The following is a 17,175-nucleotide window of genomic DNA, read 5'->3' as shown; positions in this document are numbered from 1 at the left end:
CTGCCTCAGAGAGCAAAGTGGATASGGAGCTCTGGAACTAGCCTGCAGGAGAAGAGAGGAGAGGGGTCCCTCAGGAACCACACTGCTCCCCTGACAAAGAGACTTTGCATAGGGGCAGTAGGCCCAGACCGGCCTCAGCTGCCCCTCCTGCAGCCAGGGGCACAGATGCTAGTTCCATGCCAACCCAAAAGCCAACCATATGCCATAACCAGGAGATAAGCTGCTGGAGAGCCCATACAAAGAATAAAAACTTTCTTCTTTAGTTTTGTTTGCTGGTACTTGAGACCTGAGCTATTTTGGAATTTGCAATACTTCAGAGTGGTCTGGGTCACTCAGTCAAATGCACGTATTTAACCACATAGCATTAACTTCCTATTGTTCTGCCACACGGGCTAGTGACTCACCCACATGCTTACTCATCACTTCCAGGGCTCCAGTGCCTGACAGCTCTTGAATAATTCAAACATCATCATTTGTCTACAATGATGTTTATCTAGAGTGAGATTTCTAAAAGCACTGCAAGACTCAGGAGCTGAAGTCTTATTGACAATACATAGGATCCGTGCCCCTAAGATCTCAGCATAGCTTCAGAAAGCACCCACCCCATTTACCTTTAAATAGCAAATGGATTTACACCTTATGTTTCGGTCAGTGAAGCTAGAACACTTGATATTTTCTGGCTCTAATATTCAGTAGTACTGGCCATATACGTGTGAAAGAACACACCGAAGATCAACACACATGCCAAGAGAGGATGCAAAAGATAAATTGATAATATATTCCTGCACCAAATGCTCTTGTACATTCACGGAATTTCTCATTTCCTTATCCTGGAGGTCTAATGGATTTCAGAATGGAATAAATAGCAAGGAATTGCTATTGTATAGTCYTGCCAAATGAAAGTCAAGGACCATTTTAAGCCCCAACAACATGATTATTCAAAGACTGAATAGGCAAGCGTAGCACTGAATGCCAAATAAAGGGATATAAACAAAAGTGATGGCCATTTGCATGAACTGAATACCATGAAGCTAATAAAGTTGCAGACACAGAACCAAACTTGAATTAGTGCTGAATTCTATCACAAAAAACTTAACATAGTCACACTTGTCTCCCTTTGGTAGCAAATCAAGAGCACTTACCGTTCTTGGAGAGAATCACAGCCAAATATTCATGAAAGTAGGTGTTGACGTACAGCAGAAGACTTGGAGTATGTGCTGTGAGGAAGCTAAATGCAATGTTTTCCTTGGACATGACAGCATCCGCATAAATGGCAGAGCTTGAAGTACTTGCATTTTTTGTGACAGGATAAGGTTCTTGGAAAAGATAGGTAATGGAAGTGCCAGCTTCAAATAATGCAGAAACCTCTGAAAGCATATATAAACCAAGGGAAAAAAATCAGATACTGCATTTTCAGATCTTTCAGGCAGGCATGGACATGAACTCATTGCCTCAGAAGAGCACATCTCAGACAGCAGCACACTGCAAAACGTTCCCAACCCACTTGGCATCACTGTCTCTTAGTTTGGACAAGCAGAGCAGCCTTCCTTACAGTCAATATGTCTGACACAGAGAAGCATGGTGTATGGAGATAGGCCCCTAACTTAAACTCTTTCAGYGCTAGCATCAGAGCTCCACAAGCCTGCTTAGGAATACGCAGGCTTTCCATGAACACGATGGGACAGGCCAAAATGTTCATCAGCCAAATAAATGTCCTGCCTACCATCTACCGATAGTCAATATGTATGGGTATATTCTCCATCTTACCCACCACACTAAAGACAACAATAAATTTGTTCTYTCCCATCTTCTCTTTAAAGAAAGCTGTTATTAAAGCAATGCAGTTACCAAAAGACAGCTACTGAGGGAGAAAGGTAACTCCAAAGGAAGAGAAACTTCTATCTGTGCATGCTTGGATCCCAACAGCTCAGACTTGCGTTTTCAATACACGCACAATACAGTCTGGCCAGAAAATACATGCAAGTGACAACAGCAGTTTTTACTCATATGAGGCACAGTAAATTCATCATGGTGATGTCTTCTGCTGTAAGTTGATTGCAAGTATTGTCTCCAATAAAGCAGCTCCATCTGTATAGCAGCAGGGTCATCTCCTAACAGGATACTATGCAGTGATTCAACATGCTTCTCGTGACATAGGTGCCAAATCTTCAGCTCATGTAAGTGGGCATAGTTCCATGGACTGCAGTACAACTAGGCCGATTTACACCAGCAGATGATGCAGCCCACTTAAACCTGGAGCATGTGCAAGGTGAGGGGCAGCCATGGAAATTAAAATGCTCACGTTGCACCTAGCTATTATTCAGCAGAGCTTCTGTAGTTTCTTCCTCTCTCAAAGAGCATGTTATCTAAACTGGATGCTCTCTATTTGTCCTGCTCCTTACTCCGGTCAAATGCATATATCTCCTTAGAGTCAGCAAATAGGTTCAGTGAGAACACACTCATCATAGTCCAAACTGTTCAAATCAATTTTCTCCTGAATGATGCATGCTTACTTTTAACATCTCTTAGGGTGGCCAAGTTCAGCGTTGTCACAGGGATGGCAACAAGCATAAAAAGACTATGCCTCTTTGTCAACCATTGTTCCAAAACTCCGCAAAGAGAAGTTCTCAAGATTTTGTTTAGGTGGAGCAAGCTGGATGAGATTTAAAAGCAAGCACACCAAACATTCAGACATGAGCAGACAACCTCAATGGGAAATTTCAGCCCCAGTGGATAATGTTTGGGCCAAGTTATATGTAACTGAAAATAGAAATCACACTGGGATATAGTTGGTAACTTTAATAACAGGTAGTACAACCAGTCCTGTTTATAATTTCTGAAGCTATCACTGAAGTCAACAAGATGAGAGATTATAGCCCACTTAAGGTAAACCCTTAGTGGTGTTCAAGGGAAAGCTTATATTGGAACAAATTCTTCTAATATGGAGTACACCAAGCTGACGTGGGTGAAATCACTAAGGGCTTAGGATCAAAGCATGCTGCCTACCTTCCTTGCAGAAAGGTCCTTCATAGGCTGAGTTGGTACAGTCACAAGAATAACCATTATACTTCTCCACACATTTTCCTCCGTTATGGCACAGGTTACCATAACTGCTGCAATGTCCTGGACATCCAGGTTTAACACCAGGGGTCATTTTAGCTCTCTCTTCAAGGTCAAGTTTTTGCCCATTTAAATGCAGAGATCGGATGCATCCCAAAAATCCCTTTTGTCTGGAAGCTGTTCCTCCTGAGAAAGAGAGGGCAAAGGTCATGCATTCATTGATGAGTCTGTAAAGTAATCAAAGCGCTGAAAGACAATCCAGAGGTACAAATAGGAACCCATGAAGTTTAAAAAATATTATCTATTMTATATCAATGCATACAGTGGCAAAAGATGACAGATGGACAGCCCTGGAAACTAAAGGTCTCTATTTATCATTATGAAAGGAATAAAAAGGTGTATGTGACACTTTCTTCTTACCATTCTTCTCTTTTCAGCCTTATCAACTGCCCTATCTGGCATTTAGACTGCAGATTCATTTGGGAAAAGATTAGCTTCTTTATCACAAGTCTGCATATCACTTAATACATGAGAAACCTAAACCTAAAATTTCTTTTCTATTTGTTGCCATAGTACAGACTATAAATAACACCCTAATCCCAACAACAGGTGAGCTACCCATGCTGACTACTCCAGACAACAAGGATGAATCATGTTCAGCATCAGGCCTTCTGGCTGAGGGGAAATTACTTTGGAAGCAGAATTTATGCATGACTGACCAACATGATGTTGCATGTGAATGGCTGTTGCAGGCAGGAAGTGTGAGTTTGGGTCACAACTGTGTCATTTATTTGAATTGTTAAACATAACTGCACTTCTTTGTGAAGATCAGAGCTGTAAGGATCTAGGCAAGAGGGCAGTTCAGGCTCTATAGGCTAATTAGTTTATTATCTGCCCACTGAAATTGCTAACAGTGATCCCTGTTTATAATAAAGACACCAATCCCATAAGAGGTGGTCTCTGACAATGATAATAATTAATGATGATGATAAGACTACTTTGTAAAAATATCAATACTTCCGTTACTGAAGGCTTTGTTTGGCAGTTGCCAGTGTTTTGCTTTTGAAGTTACTGCAACTTTCCTGCTGAGAAATCTAATTCTGGCTCAGTGTTTTTGTAGGCTCTGAAATGTTAGCTTTACTGGTGATGCATCTCCTGCATAAGAGTAGGAAAGAAGTTATGTTTCCAAACTATTCTTCCATAGAAGTTGGTCCTATGTCAAAATGCATCAACTAAGAAACTATGTCTTTTGAAGAATTCCTTGGAGAACAGCATCTGTTCTGTCATATATTGTTTAATTAAAACCATGTTGCCGCATGCTAAGAGAATGGAACACCAGGCTGAAAAGCAATCTCGCCAAAACCTTATTGCCTTGCTATACTATTCTGACTTATATTTTTCTTTCTTGCATGTCAACAGGAGAAATACATGGGTCTTGGATTTAAATGAGAATAATTTAACTCTAGATAGTATGTGTAAGCCTAGAAGGAAGTTTATTTTATGCTAATTTTATGGTGCCTTTCTCACAGAAAAAAATATTTTCAAACACTTCTTCAGCCAAGTTCTCTTTTCTGATGTACAAATGTTAGCTTACTTATTTTAAAAGGCATCAGAACAGAAGAACTGGGACATTTGTGTTTACTGCACTGTGCAGAAATGATCCTTTTCTTTGTAGATTTTGTTCTAAAATGATACATACCATACAGGCATTTTCAGCAATGCCTAATGCCCAAATATGATTCCCCCTTTAAAATTGCTGGTAACTATGTTTTCTTTTGCATAGGAAGTAACCACAAATATTGCAAGGATAAAAGACAGTCTCCTTGACTCTTCTCTCTGCAAACATACAAATCCCAGCTGTAGCAGTTAAGGAATGAATACAAACTATTTCTAACTATACCACAGATGTCATGTTTATTGAACTGCCCATATTCTCACTGATCTCTAAAGCACATCTGAAAGCCAAAAAGTGAGAAATCATATGTAAAATCCATTTATGATTCTTTTCCTCTTCTAACATTTGGCAAGTATAGAGCTTATTGGAGACCATCTACCTGATCCTAGATCCACACAGCATTTACTCATCAAATCCATTTATTATTTGGGTATTCTAGCAGTTTTCTTCAACTGGCTAGACCTATCTTCAAATACATTCCTGAACGTATTCCTGAATGATTTTTGCCTCTCCCTCCAGAGTAAGTGATGCTACATTTGCCTATTTTTGTGCAGAGCTTGGTGAAGTTGATATTATCTGGCTTATAAAGTTTGTTTTGAGTTTGTTCTTTCTACTGTAATTTCTTTAAATTAATATAAGAAATATAGCCAGGTATAGGGACATCCATGCTGTGACTGAGGATTATAAAGCAGACTAAATCATTTAGATACTCAAGACTCATTGAAAGAAAGGCAGAAATGGGTTTCTAATTCTTTTAGGATGCTTTAAAATTCCAGCTCTTTTGATTTTGAGCAATCTCCAATCTACTGACAATGAAAAATTCATTTTTCCCTTTCTCTTCACACACACAGAAAGCTATCTCAGAAGCCTGCTGCATAGTCTGTGTGTGCCAATGTTGGCCTTAAGCAGACTTTCTGTCTTTATTCTAAATTTTATAAGCRTAGCCATAGAAAGACTCTTTCTGGTACTACCTAGATAAATACATATGTGCCTTGTAAGTCAATTACACATTAAATACACCAGCTAATCATACAAACATTATTTAATCTACACTTTTGTCTCTTACTGACTACGCATAACTGAAAAGACCATTTCCTTAACAGAGAGGAACTGTAATTGAATACAGTCAGGCCGGATGGCTCTTAACATGTTATTAGGTTGCATTTATAGGAAGTGAAGGAATAAAACAAGAATTGCAAATTTGAATCTTTCACATTGTGTTGCTATGGATGAGAGGGAAATGAAAGGAGAGGACAGGAACACTTCCATTTCGACTCCCCTCCCTTTGGTTTTATCAGCAGGTGGATCCAACAGGAAAGGACCCATTTTCTACRATTTATTTTGCATGGCATATATAAGAAATCATCGCTGCAGTGGAATCCTGGGAACATCCTGCAGTAATGATCTCTTACACGTGTCATGCGGCATGCTGGCAGGCCCGGTCAAAGCAGATGCTGAGGTTCTGCTCCCCTAAGTAGAACATCCCCTGAGGACAAAAGTGCCGGGCAGATGTCACGTCAGCAAGTGCAAGAGCTGCCAAGACCATTGAATCAAACACACAACAGGGCAATGAAAGGTGKCAGGGCAGAACTGAATGGAGAACAGGCAATAAGGAAAGAAATTACACCTTAACTCTAGTATTTCTGTGATTACTATTAGTAGCATGAGCATACGGACAGACATTAGCTTTACCAGTTCCTTTTTATACCATACTGATGCATAAAAGAGGCCTCAAGGTAAACAGAAATCACCACCTGAGTGCATCTTCCCAGGTAATGTAAAACAAGTATGAACTTCCCTACCTGTGATGTGGTACCAGCTCCAGAATGAGAGTACTGTAGGTGCATTACTGTGCAAATAATGAATTACGGCTGCTTTATGCTTCTCAAGGCCCATAAGTGATCAAGGGAAGCTTTCTAACAGATAGTACTGTGCTTCCAAGTAACATAATGTCAGTTCAAGCCCAGTAAGACATGACTAACTATCAGAGTTATACCATAGAAATGCAGCTTAGAAATACTAAAATGCACTCATAGTTATACCTAAGTACATAGAGCAAGTTGAGAATTGAATTTTACCCTGCAAATATCCCAGATAGGCCAAAGTTCAAGAATGTGAAAAACTCAAAATTAGCACAGGGACAATATAAGTCATGGTGATATTCCCCAAGTTCTGCCCTTTGGCTCCGAACACCTGGATTTCTCTGCTAGAATGACCAACCATGACCATGACCACTGAACTCACTGTCATTATATATCAGTTGTTATCCCCTGAGGTAAATGAAGTTCACATCTTTCACCATCTTGCATTAGGTCACAATCAACTTTTCCTCCATCTAAAAGGACTGGACAGTTGCTGTGGTTTGGTGTTTTTTGGTTTCGTTTCTTATGGACAAGAGTATTTACCTCAATACGTGGTTCTTTTTTATCTCTGAATCCCGACGTTTTTAAACTCCTTGCCCAAATTTAACAGAGAAGATATTATGTTCTCCCAATTTCATGAAAACAGATAGCTGGGCAAATGAGAAAGAAACAGCACTGAGGCCTCTGCTCAGGGAAACTGCAGTGTGAACTTGTCCCTTACTGGACATAAAAGAACCGACACACGCAAGAGAGAAATCCTCTGTGCTTAGTCACTGGAAAATCTTCAGTAAAAGCCAGAATCTCCTAAAATACTGAAGTCAGTCAATCTCAAAATAAACTTCCAAAGAAAGATAGTCCTTCTTAACTCCCCTCCTTGCAAAGTATTTAAAGGTTGATTAACTTAGATATCAGTATCACCAGTTCAGAAGTAAATGAAGCACAGTTCCAAGGCTGCCTATATCTGTTTTGTTAACATTTATGGAGAAGGCTTCTGTTCAGCTTCCTTTGATATAAGTCACAGAAGGTAAAGTCTGTTTGACAGACCAGCTTTAAAACAAACAGCATAAAAACTTGAGAGCCAAATCCTTCTATCACATACAGTCAAGGAAAAATCTGGACAAATATTATAAGCCAACAGTCCTCTTTAGCCAAATTTTATAGTTGTCCAAATCCATTTTATGTGTGTGATCTACTATGTATAACCCCCCAAAAGGAACCGAGACAAAACGGACTCACATATTCTATGCATATGTTGACATCTCTCAGGCTACAGGAAAAAGATCACGGTTTGAAAGCTACAYTGAATCTCCATTCAATCATCATCAGAATGCTATGTGATACTAATATAGTTCCTTCATCCCAAAGGATCAATAAATCCTTCCAGAATATAAATAAACTAAATTAAATGTTGTCATTGAGCCTTATTTATGATGTTTACAAAATATTTGAATTGATTCTGGAGAAGAATCAACAACAAAAAAAACCAGTTAGATCTTGATGACTAGCCACTTCCACCATGAAAACAAAGTTCCATGTTTAAATGGAACAAAATAGGGAGATTAAATTAAAAGATATTAGGAACATTTTTAAAACAGCAAATCATGTCAGTTATATAGATTATTAATTAAGAATATGTATACTAATTGTGGCAACCCTTTAATCATCAGTGTGCACAATGCTGCAACTATAGAAACAAGTATGTCGTGGATTACGGAGGGAGGAAATACTATTATGGGCTGCTGCTTCTTTCCCTTTTACAATGTTAAAATGTTTTTTACACATTTTTTTTTTCCAGATAGGATAAAATTCACTCCATATGGTTCAGGTATTAAATCAGTTGCTTCCTATTAGAGATTGGAATGAGACCTTCAGTGGAATCAAATTATGCCACATCTGTGTATGGTTGGACTTCTGCCATCTTTCCCTGGAGCACCTGGGGACAAATAGGGTCAGAATGAGGAGGCTGTTCAGGTTTCCATCCCTTCTAGTTACTCTTAGAAACACTGAAGAAAATCTGGAAACACTGGAAAACGTAGGCCTTCAATATGTATTTCTGTAATGGCTAAAGGTCAAAGAACACTCCTAAAAGCATGTTTTCTGTTCTTTTTGTTGAGGTTCAGTAAAAGTGTGGATGGACAACTGAATGCAACCATACTACCGCACAGTGAGAAGTGTTCACTCCTCAGCTGAGAGAAAGTAACTATGTCCTATGTCTTCCCATGTCCCTGAGATGTCTGTGGCCACCCAACCGACTGCCTCCAGGTCCCCCTGCTCACAGAACAGCTCTTCAGAGCATCCTGGCATTTGAGGAACACATCCTTCCTCACTCCACAAAACAGAAACCTCACGCTGTGACAGTCTTAAACTCRTCTTTCTGAGTTCTTTGGTGAATTTTTCTCAGACTGAGTCTATGAGAGATTATTTCAGGTATGAATCAACCGCTATGAGGCAAGGACTCAYGGCCACTGATGAAGCTGTATCACTTTAACAACAGATTCACTCCTTCCATTCAAAGACCAGTAATTACCACATATATAACTTAACAAGATGTCAAATAAACATCTCAAAATCTTCTTAAATTAAAGGGTCTGGATACATAGGTAAACTTTAATAAAGTGTGGTATTGACAGACTGAGGTTTGCTATAGAATTTCAGCTAAGAGAATCCATTTTAAGGAAAGGATCAGTAATTAGCTATTTATGGCCCTGAATAATAAGCAGGTTACAGTCTGCTCCATGGCAGAAGGAATTACTCAGAAAGGGAGTGTTCAGGTATAGAAAAGGCAAAAGACCCTCTGTAGTCCCTGAAACTATCATCAGGTACTAACTGGTACCAGTCTCTGTTTCATTTTCATTGGAGATAGGGAAGTAAACTATACATAAACAGAGGGTTTTTCTTTTACAGATCACCTTCAGTTAAAATAGCTGTATTTGCTTTGACTGTGTTCATAGTTCTCTCACGCATGCACTCTAGGGCCCAATGAAGGTYTTGGCAGGAGTGTTTGGAGGAACAGGTTTTTAGCACATATTGTAATCAGAAGGTCTTACCCCAGAAACTTGCATGAAGAATTCGTGCCTTTTACAATGCATCTGAACAAGAGAGATCACATCCACTACAGCAAATTACACAGCTGAACAAGAGGAATTACCGAACAGAATTCTTTGGCACTAAATATATTTGAAGCAATTTTAAAGCCTAAAAATATCATCTAATGTACAAAGTATAGCTAATGCTTTGAGTATAGAGGCAGTAGTATGGGTCTGCTTTACACTGCCTATGCCAGGGGTGTAAGAAAGGAGGCAGAAGAGGTTACCATACCCAAGCTCAGTGGCAAAACAATCCCATTACCAGGTTTGGACATACAAATATTGCAGGTATCCACAGAAACCCTTAAATGCTCCCTACCTACAAATAATTGGCTGTTGAGCTGCAAACGGAAGTGGCCCTCTGCAGGTGCCTCCAAGACCTTCTTGGGGAGGCTGTCCACTTGAAGAGAGGTTTGCTTGAGGTTCCTCTCTGCTCGGACATAGTGCCACTGGTTGTCATTCAGGGGTGTGGCAGACTGCACTGTGGCTTCCATGGGACCATTTCCAACATCTACAGAAAAGGTGATCTCCTTGGGGGCTGGAATAGATACATAGATGTGAAGAGGAAATGAAGGTCTGAATTAAAGAGTGGTTTTGACATCAAGAAATCTTACATAAATATAGGGTCCATTAACTTTTATGCCAGCAAATAGTACAGCATCATTTACCTCCCATCTCCTACACAGCAGCTTATATGTAAATCTAAGCCTGCAGCCTCACTGATCTCTGCTGTGATTATGTTTGGCTGTGGGTACCCATCTTTTTTGCTATAACAATTACTGTGCCCTAGAAATGGTAGTTTATTCTCTTTTGGAAGTAAAAGTGCCAAAAACTGTACTAAAGTCACACAGTGGTAGCTAAAGCTTTGGATAAATAATGCTAAGATGGTGGAAAGGATGAAGGAGCTCTTTCTGACAAAATCTTTCAAAATGCACGTACTTAGCGACCACAGAACTTGGCTGTATGCAGTAGGAGAGAAACCTCCAAGCATTTCTTTGCATGAATAAGCCTGACCCAGCAAGCAAGAAAAAAAAGATGAGAAAGACTAGTTCAYTGATGATCCCAAATTACAGGGGCACATGTCACACGTGCCCACAGATAGCAAGGCTCCTAGAGACAATGTTATAATTGGAAAGCAACAATCATATAAAGTAGTCCATCTTGCTCTGCTGAAAGCCTAAAAGGGGCCATAACTCTAACATTCTCATTCCTGATTGTTTTTTTCTCCCTAAAATGCTGAATACAACCAGAAAGAGCAAGGATCAGGTCTGCAGACCACACACCAACCAGAAGGTAGTGGATTGAAAATTCATAACAACCTGGTCTTTCAAGCCCAACAAATTGGACAAGTCTGGTTTTAGAAGCTGCTTCTTATACAGTTAAGATAGGAAATGCTCCATAGGGATAGACAAAGATCCTTTCCAAGCCCCTGCATCTGCTGAAAGGCCATTTCCTTTCTAAGCAGCTGGTCTGCAGAACTTCCTTGATAMAAGCCCTTTAGGCTGCAAATTACATCTGGCAGCAAGAAACACAACACAAAACTTCTAATGAGAAGCCTAAAGTTTAAAAGAAAAGACTTTCCTCAAACTTTTAAATAAAGTTTTAAATTTTTTCTGTGTGTGTGTTTAGGACAGATATGAAAGCATTTACTAAACAGTCATCTTAGTGGTTTGCAGTATTTGTCATATTTGATATCAAACTACCATTTTTATTTCTATGGCCCTGAAAATGAAATGCAGTACACTTAAGTGCAACCAAATTGGACTTTGATGTGCAATTAACAGTAAATCATACCTCATTACCTTGTGATAATGCACCATGACATTTACCATTGGTTTAATGAATCGAAGGGCCTTGAGGCCCTATTTTATTAAATTTTTATGTTGGGGTTATTATAGGCATATTATAAAATGCATAGCACTCAGTTTGTTTTTCCTAAGCTTGACAAAATTTGGAATATAGGAGTCATATTTCACTTCAATGCCACAATACCCTTTTGTCACTTGTAAATATTCAAAGTCATCAGAACAGGGGTGAAGCTAAATCTACTAAGCTCCCTACTCCTCTTTTTTATACAGTGAGTTACAATTACATTGCAACCCCTAACTCAATTTTAAAGTATTCAAGGCCCATTACAATTGTGACTGACTCCTCTTACATCAGCCTCCTAGCTCATCCTAGCCTCACAGTTGTACCATAGACACTGAATTCCTCTACAACACTGGATATGTCACTGATACAACAATAAAAGTAATCAACTGAATGATTTGTATTAAATTTTACATCTCTCAATTAAAATTACAGTTCACAGGCACATCTACTGCTCCTTCTTTAAAGAGAAAAAATGGGAAAAAATTAAGGGACAAAAAGGTAAATAAAGTCATCGCTTTCTTCATGAAAGACAAACTGAGTCATAGCAAGACTAAGTGTAATGACCAAGGCTATAAAAGGAAACTCTGAAAGGAGAGGGAGTTAAGCCTAAATCATCTGCGTCCAGTCCAATGAGTGCCTACATCTCCAATTTATTTCTTCTTCCTCTGACAGTCCCAAGACAGAAGAAAAAACATCCTTCCTGCTTCCCTGCTCCTGTCAAATTGGGCATACAGAAAATATACTCAGTGGGAAAACTTACAGCTTATTTCAACCCGTATGAAGTCTTTAATCCCCAGGTTTTCCAAGAAGACGCCAGCCAGGGCGGTGGTTTTAAAGAAGAAGGAGATGTCTGTGCTGAACTCGGCGTGGAAGGTGGGGAAGTGGAGGTAGGAGGCCTCGGTGTTGAAGGACGCGGCGTTCCAGAACTGCCCTGCAAACGACAACCCCCTTCTCTATAGTTAATGGGCACAGGACAGCAGCTGTGAGCTGCTCAGGGAAAGGCACCTTTTAGCAAAAAGAATAAAAATAAAACCCTTAAAAAACCCCCCAAACAAACAAACCAAAGAGAGGAGATGTTCTGTACCTATGGAAATTGAGAAGAGCTAGTACTCACTGTCTCCATAGCAACGCAAAGGGCCGATTTTCCAAGCAGCCTCAGAATTTGATCTGTTTGTGTCAGTGATCACTATCTGAGTTACAGGCAAATGGTCTTTGAAAGCAAGGAGGCCGGAATCATTTGTCCTGGATTATAATAAACAAACAAAAAAGAGACAGATAAACTACAGACAAAATCCTCAGCTTTCCTCATGTGAAGCAGCAGTTGAAAGATGCGCAGTTAAAGACGAACGGCCTTTACAAAATTACCTAGAAGACTTGTGACTAGTTCCTACTGCTTAAGATACACATATGCACACATGTATATGTGATCTATGCTCGTGCATAACACTGACCCTTGAAGACACTGCATTTTGATATACAATACTGTCTGGCATGGTCTGTAACTGTGTTTCAGCTATGCAAAACGATGGTGAAGCAGAGCATCTCTCTGATGGGCATTACTGTAAAATGGGCTCTATTAAATTTCCTCAGCAGAATGAATTTGATGTGGATCAGATATAAGCCCACTTCTACCTTGCTGTTAAGTTAGCCAGAGACAGGTATGGCATTTATGCTGGCTTTGTGTTTTATCCCAGCAGCAGGAGGACACACGACACCTGATCCTGCATACGGTTAGCGTGGAGCAGCCAGACAGTACAGGATCCGGCTTCAAGATAGCTAGTGCACAACTGACTGTGCGCGTTTTTGAAGAACGTTGAATTGGCAGAGCGAGTTTGCACTGAATCAGCCATTTACATCATGTGCCTGCAAGATTTTTGGCCAAGCAACCGAAGTACTACAGCCTGATTTACCTCATTGTCGATCTACAGTCTCTGTATCAGCTGGGCTTATTCTGTGACTAACTTGCACATCTGCTAAAAAGGAGTAGGATGGAAAGGTTCCTGGATGATCATTATTTTCTTTTTACTCTGAGAGTCCTAGGGAAAGTGTTGTCCTCAAAACGCAGCATGGCATTTCATGGCAGCCCTCTGGTCCCTGAGATGATTTGGTGGCTTTGTCCCTGGCAGCGCATACAGTTCTGGAGTCATCCCACCCTGCTTCAGGAATTTAACCGAGCTCTCCAGGCATTTAACTCTGACCTTGCCAGGGCTGAACCGCCCTCAGGAGCTGTTTCTCTGACCATTGATCATAGAGCAAGGCGAGCACTACTACATGTCTAATGTAGGCACCTCCCTCCACAGCAATGAGTTTTTCTTCTCCCAGCTCTTTTGCTCAGGGTTGAGGTCTGCTATGAATGTGGACATATCAGTCCTGCAGAACACCCACCAGAGAGATGAATCTCAGTAATTTTTGGGGAAAGCAGCCCCACCTCTACACGGCCAAGCAATTTGCATACCGGGTATTCTTGCCTTCCTTTTTGAGTGAGACCACTGGCACCTGACATCCCAGGCAGGACCCCAGGCTACTTACAGGCTTCTCATAATTTTACCTTCTACAAAAGGTCCTCTCATTACAGTTCCAGCTGCAGAAAGGGACGCACTATTTCCTCAAAGAAATAATATGAACAACACAGCTGTGTCGTTCCGATACACAACCTTGGATGTTTGCTTAGCTGAATGAGTCCTCTACTCTGATTAATACCTTACCAAAATTAGAAAGGGTATTCTGATCTTTTTGATATAGCCTGCATTCATTTCACTTATGTTTCATCATTTCTAATTACATGTAGCACAGCTAAGCGTCTAGTAATTCCAAGGTGAAAAGSAAACGTACCCTCTGCAACCCTAACATTTTGTTCTTGCTTTGGCGGATGTCTGACATACAGATAATGACAGATAAAGTGCAGAAAGATGAAATTCCCAGACACCAGGCAGAGTGATGACTTCAATATGGACTCAGAAGGAAAAGTACTATGTATGGGTCAAAAGTGCATGGTCCCCAAATCTCTTCATGCAGTGTCCCAGCAGGGTACTCATATAACTTATTGTATCAACCTTTGAAAGTTAATATAAATGTTCTCAACAGATTGTAAAATGGTTGTACCAAAAGGTCCATTTGTGTATTTCTTAGGAAAATAAGAAGTTAAATAAGGTGGTTCTGTAGGTGGGAGAGAGAAAAGTAGGCAGGAAGAATGAAAGCAAGGCATAAAGATGCAAAGAAGGAGGACATAAAAATATGCAATATACACATGCATAACTAAGTTGACATTTAGCTATTTAAAAAGATTTTTCACAAAAAACATTTAGGGAGGTTTCCTAAAAATATTTTCATTGAAAAATAGTGCAAACTTTTGACCAGTTACGATCAGTATTAAAATAAAAACCAGTATCTTCCCACAGTTACCACTGAAGATATCTACAAGAAATGAAATGGTGACATTTTTAAGAAATCTATTGCACATCTCTGAAAACTGCATTGCTTATTAGATATTCTGTTATATTGTACAGAGGTCTTTTATATCGAACTTTATGACTTTGAGTTTTTACTAGTTATATGCCAGTGTCACGGAGAACTTTAGTAGCATAGCTCAACTGTGAGAAAGATAGATATTCTAGAACTAATGAAAATCATCACTTTTATGTTAATGCCTTGAAAACTCAATCAAGTTCCTCTTGAAGCTCCAAAAGCACATTAAATATATTTTATTCTCTCACACATGGAAAGAGAAGAAGTATGTACAGATACATATTCTCATAGAAACAGACACTTTGAACTAAAGCCTATTAGAAACATTCTGCCCTCCAGAGAAAGTGTTAATGATGGGGAACAACTTACATATTTTCACAGTTTAGCATTATCATCATGGTGGGAAATCAAGTTTTTGGTGAAAAATCAGCACCTAAGATGTTTCAGCTAAGCAAAGCAAAAAAGAGATTTAGAGACACCATGCTGTGCCTCGTGGGAGATAAAGCTTGAGTGTTTTGCTTTCCTGATCTTAAGTTGAACTATTTCAGACTCCATTTCTTACTAAGCACCAGGATTTCTCTCTTCTTTCTCTGCTGCATCACGGCAGCAACTGAATTGTGGGAAAACTGCCTAAGAGCAGAGCAAGAGAGCATCATATACCCGAACAATAATTTTCTGGAGGCACTACTGTGCCATTACAAAATACAAGTATTCCAGGGTTTGGGCAAAATATTTGGAAATTTGGCTGAAAAAGGTTTGGGGGATCACTTTTAATCTATTATACTTTTCAAAGAAAAAGTGATATTTTCTGATAGAGAGCATCTGTGCTGTGATGAGTGCATAAGTGATTTTATATCTTTTAAAGAAAAATATAGCCTTGTTAGAGTCATTATTTTTGTATTTGTTTCCAGAGCTAGCTTTTACATATATGTGTTTTAATCTAACATTTAACATACACTTAAAAACAGATTGCATTTGGTTTTCCACAGCTGCTTCTCAGCTTAGCCAAAAACATTGCTTGATTTCTCTTAGCAGGTTTCGCACAGCCCTCTGCACTTCCACTCTCTGTGCCTGCTGTAAAATGTTACAGCCTACTTCTCAGAAGCACTGAGGACTACGGGGGGCGTCTGCCTGCAGGAGGGTTCTGGGAGGCAATGCTTTTTGGTCAGAAATGTGAGCTAGGTCCTGATTTCACACAAAATAAAGCAGCTTTCCCATTCTTGAAAGGAGTTGTTTACGTACAGAAAACGATGCAAATAAATTAATAAAATCAGGAAGTAGACCTTCTTTCTACCCGATTTCAGAACAGCTTCAGATGAAGATTTTGAATATTTTTCAATGTGGAAAGCACCCTCAATGAATGGCTCTTACTCTGAGCTCTTCACATTACAAGTAGTATCAATTTGTATTTCCTACTAGGAAAAACAAAACAAAAAATCCAAAAATCCCCCTTAAATCACTGAATTATTTTTAGCTATGGGTATACAGTTGGATGTCATCTGTGCATCCACGACTGAAAACTCATGTCTGTATCTACCCAAAGGACTCCCTCAATAAGCTATGAGAAATGTTACACCTCAAATCTATTCTCTATATATGGAAAAAAAACCCAGTTTCATCACAAGTACAGACATGCTAAAAGTGATAGTGCAGCATCTGGATAGCTTAAAATGTAGCACAGGTAGTCTTACCTGTGAGTGATGAATACCTATTTTGATGACAACATTATGGGACTCCTTTTTTTCCTGTGTACTAATAAAAGGATAGATAAAAAAAACAAACACCCCTCACTCTATGGTAACCCAACAGCATAAACCATCACAAACTGGTAACCTCTAGGTAGTTGTTTCCACAATTTTTCTAACAGATGGTAGAGCTGTGGTGCCATTAAATATAATTTCTTCTCATATGGTCCCCTATTGGTATGCTTTCTTTTTGTATATTAATGAAAACTCTGGTGGGGTCTGAGCCTCACTAGCTCAGATATTCAGTACAGATTTTTATGAATACAGTGCATTTGGGGAAAAGAATACTATCATCAGCAGATGTCAATGAACAGCATGAGGAATTGGCCATTAAAAAAGGCTTCCATCAGATAAAGTTTTGAGCCTTGTGCAGGACAGATCATTAATAATCCAAAGGAATACATTTTAAT

The 17,175-nt window shown here is 39.5% G+C and overlaps 1 protein-coding gene across 1 annotated transcript in view; it reads right to left on the bottom strand.

Moving 5' to 3' along the window:
* The window catches only part of CNTNAP5 (contactin associated protein like 5), a 220,631-nt gene that overhangs the window by 30,047 nt on the left and 173,409 nt on the right, over positions 1 to 17,175 (bottom strand). Inside the window, exons 15-19 of the mRNA XM_026068493.1 lie at positions 12,670 to 12,797; positions 12,316 to 12,486; positions 10,003 to 10,221; positions 3,007 to 3,246; positions 1,143 to 1,367 (exon numbers count right to left, since the gene is read on the bottom strand). Coding sequence (XP_025924278.1) covers positions 1,143 to 1,367; positions 3,007 to 3,246; positions 10,003 to 10,221; positions 12,316 to 12,486; positions 12,670 to 12,797 — 983 coding nt within the window. The remainder of the gene's footprint in view (positions 1 to 1,142; positions 1,368 to 3,006; positions 3,247 to 10,002; positions 10,222 to 12,315; positions 12,487 to 12,669; positions 12,798 to 17,175) is intronic.

The sequence above is a fragment of the Apteryx rowi genome, unplaced genomic scaffold, assembly GCF_003343035.1.
Source record: "Apteryx rowi isolate R43461 unplaced genomic scaffold, aptRow1 scaffold_271, whole genome shotgun sequence".
In the NCBI taxonomy this organism is placed as follows: Eukaryota; Metazoa; Chordata; class Aves; order Apterygiformes; family Apterygidae; genus Apteryx; species Apteryx rowi.
This window is presented reverse-complemented; position numbering and strand designations above follow the sequence as displayed.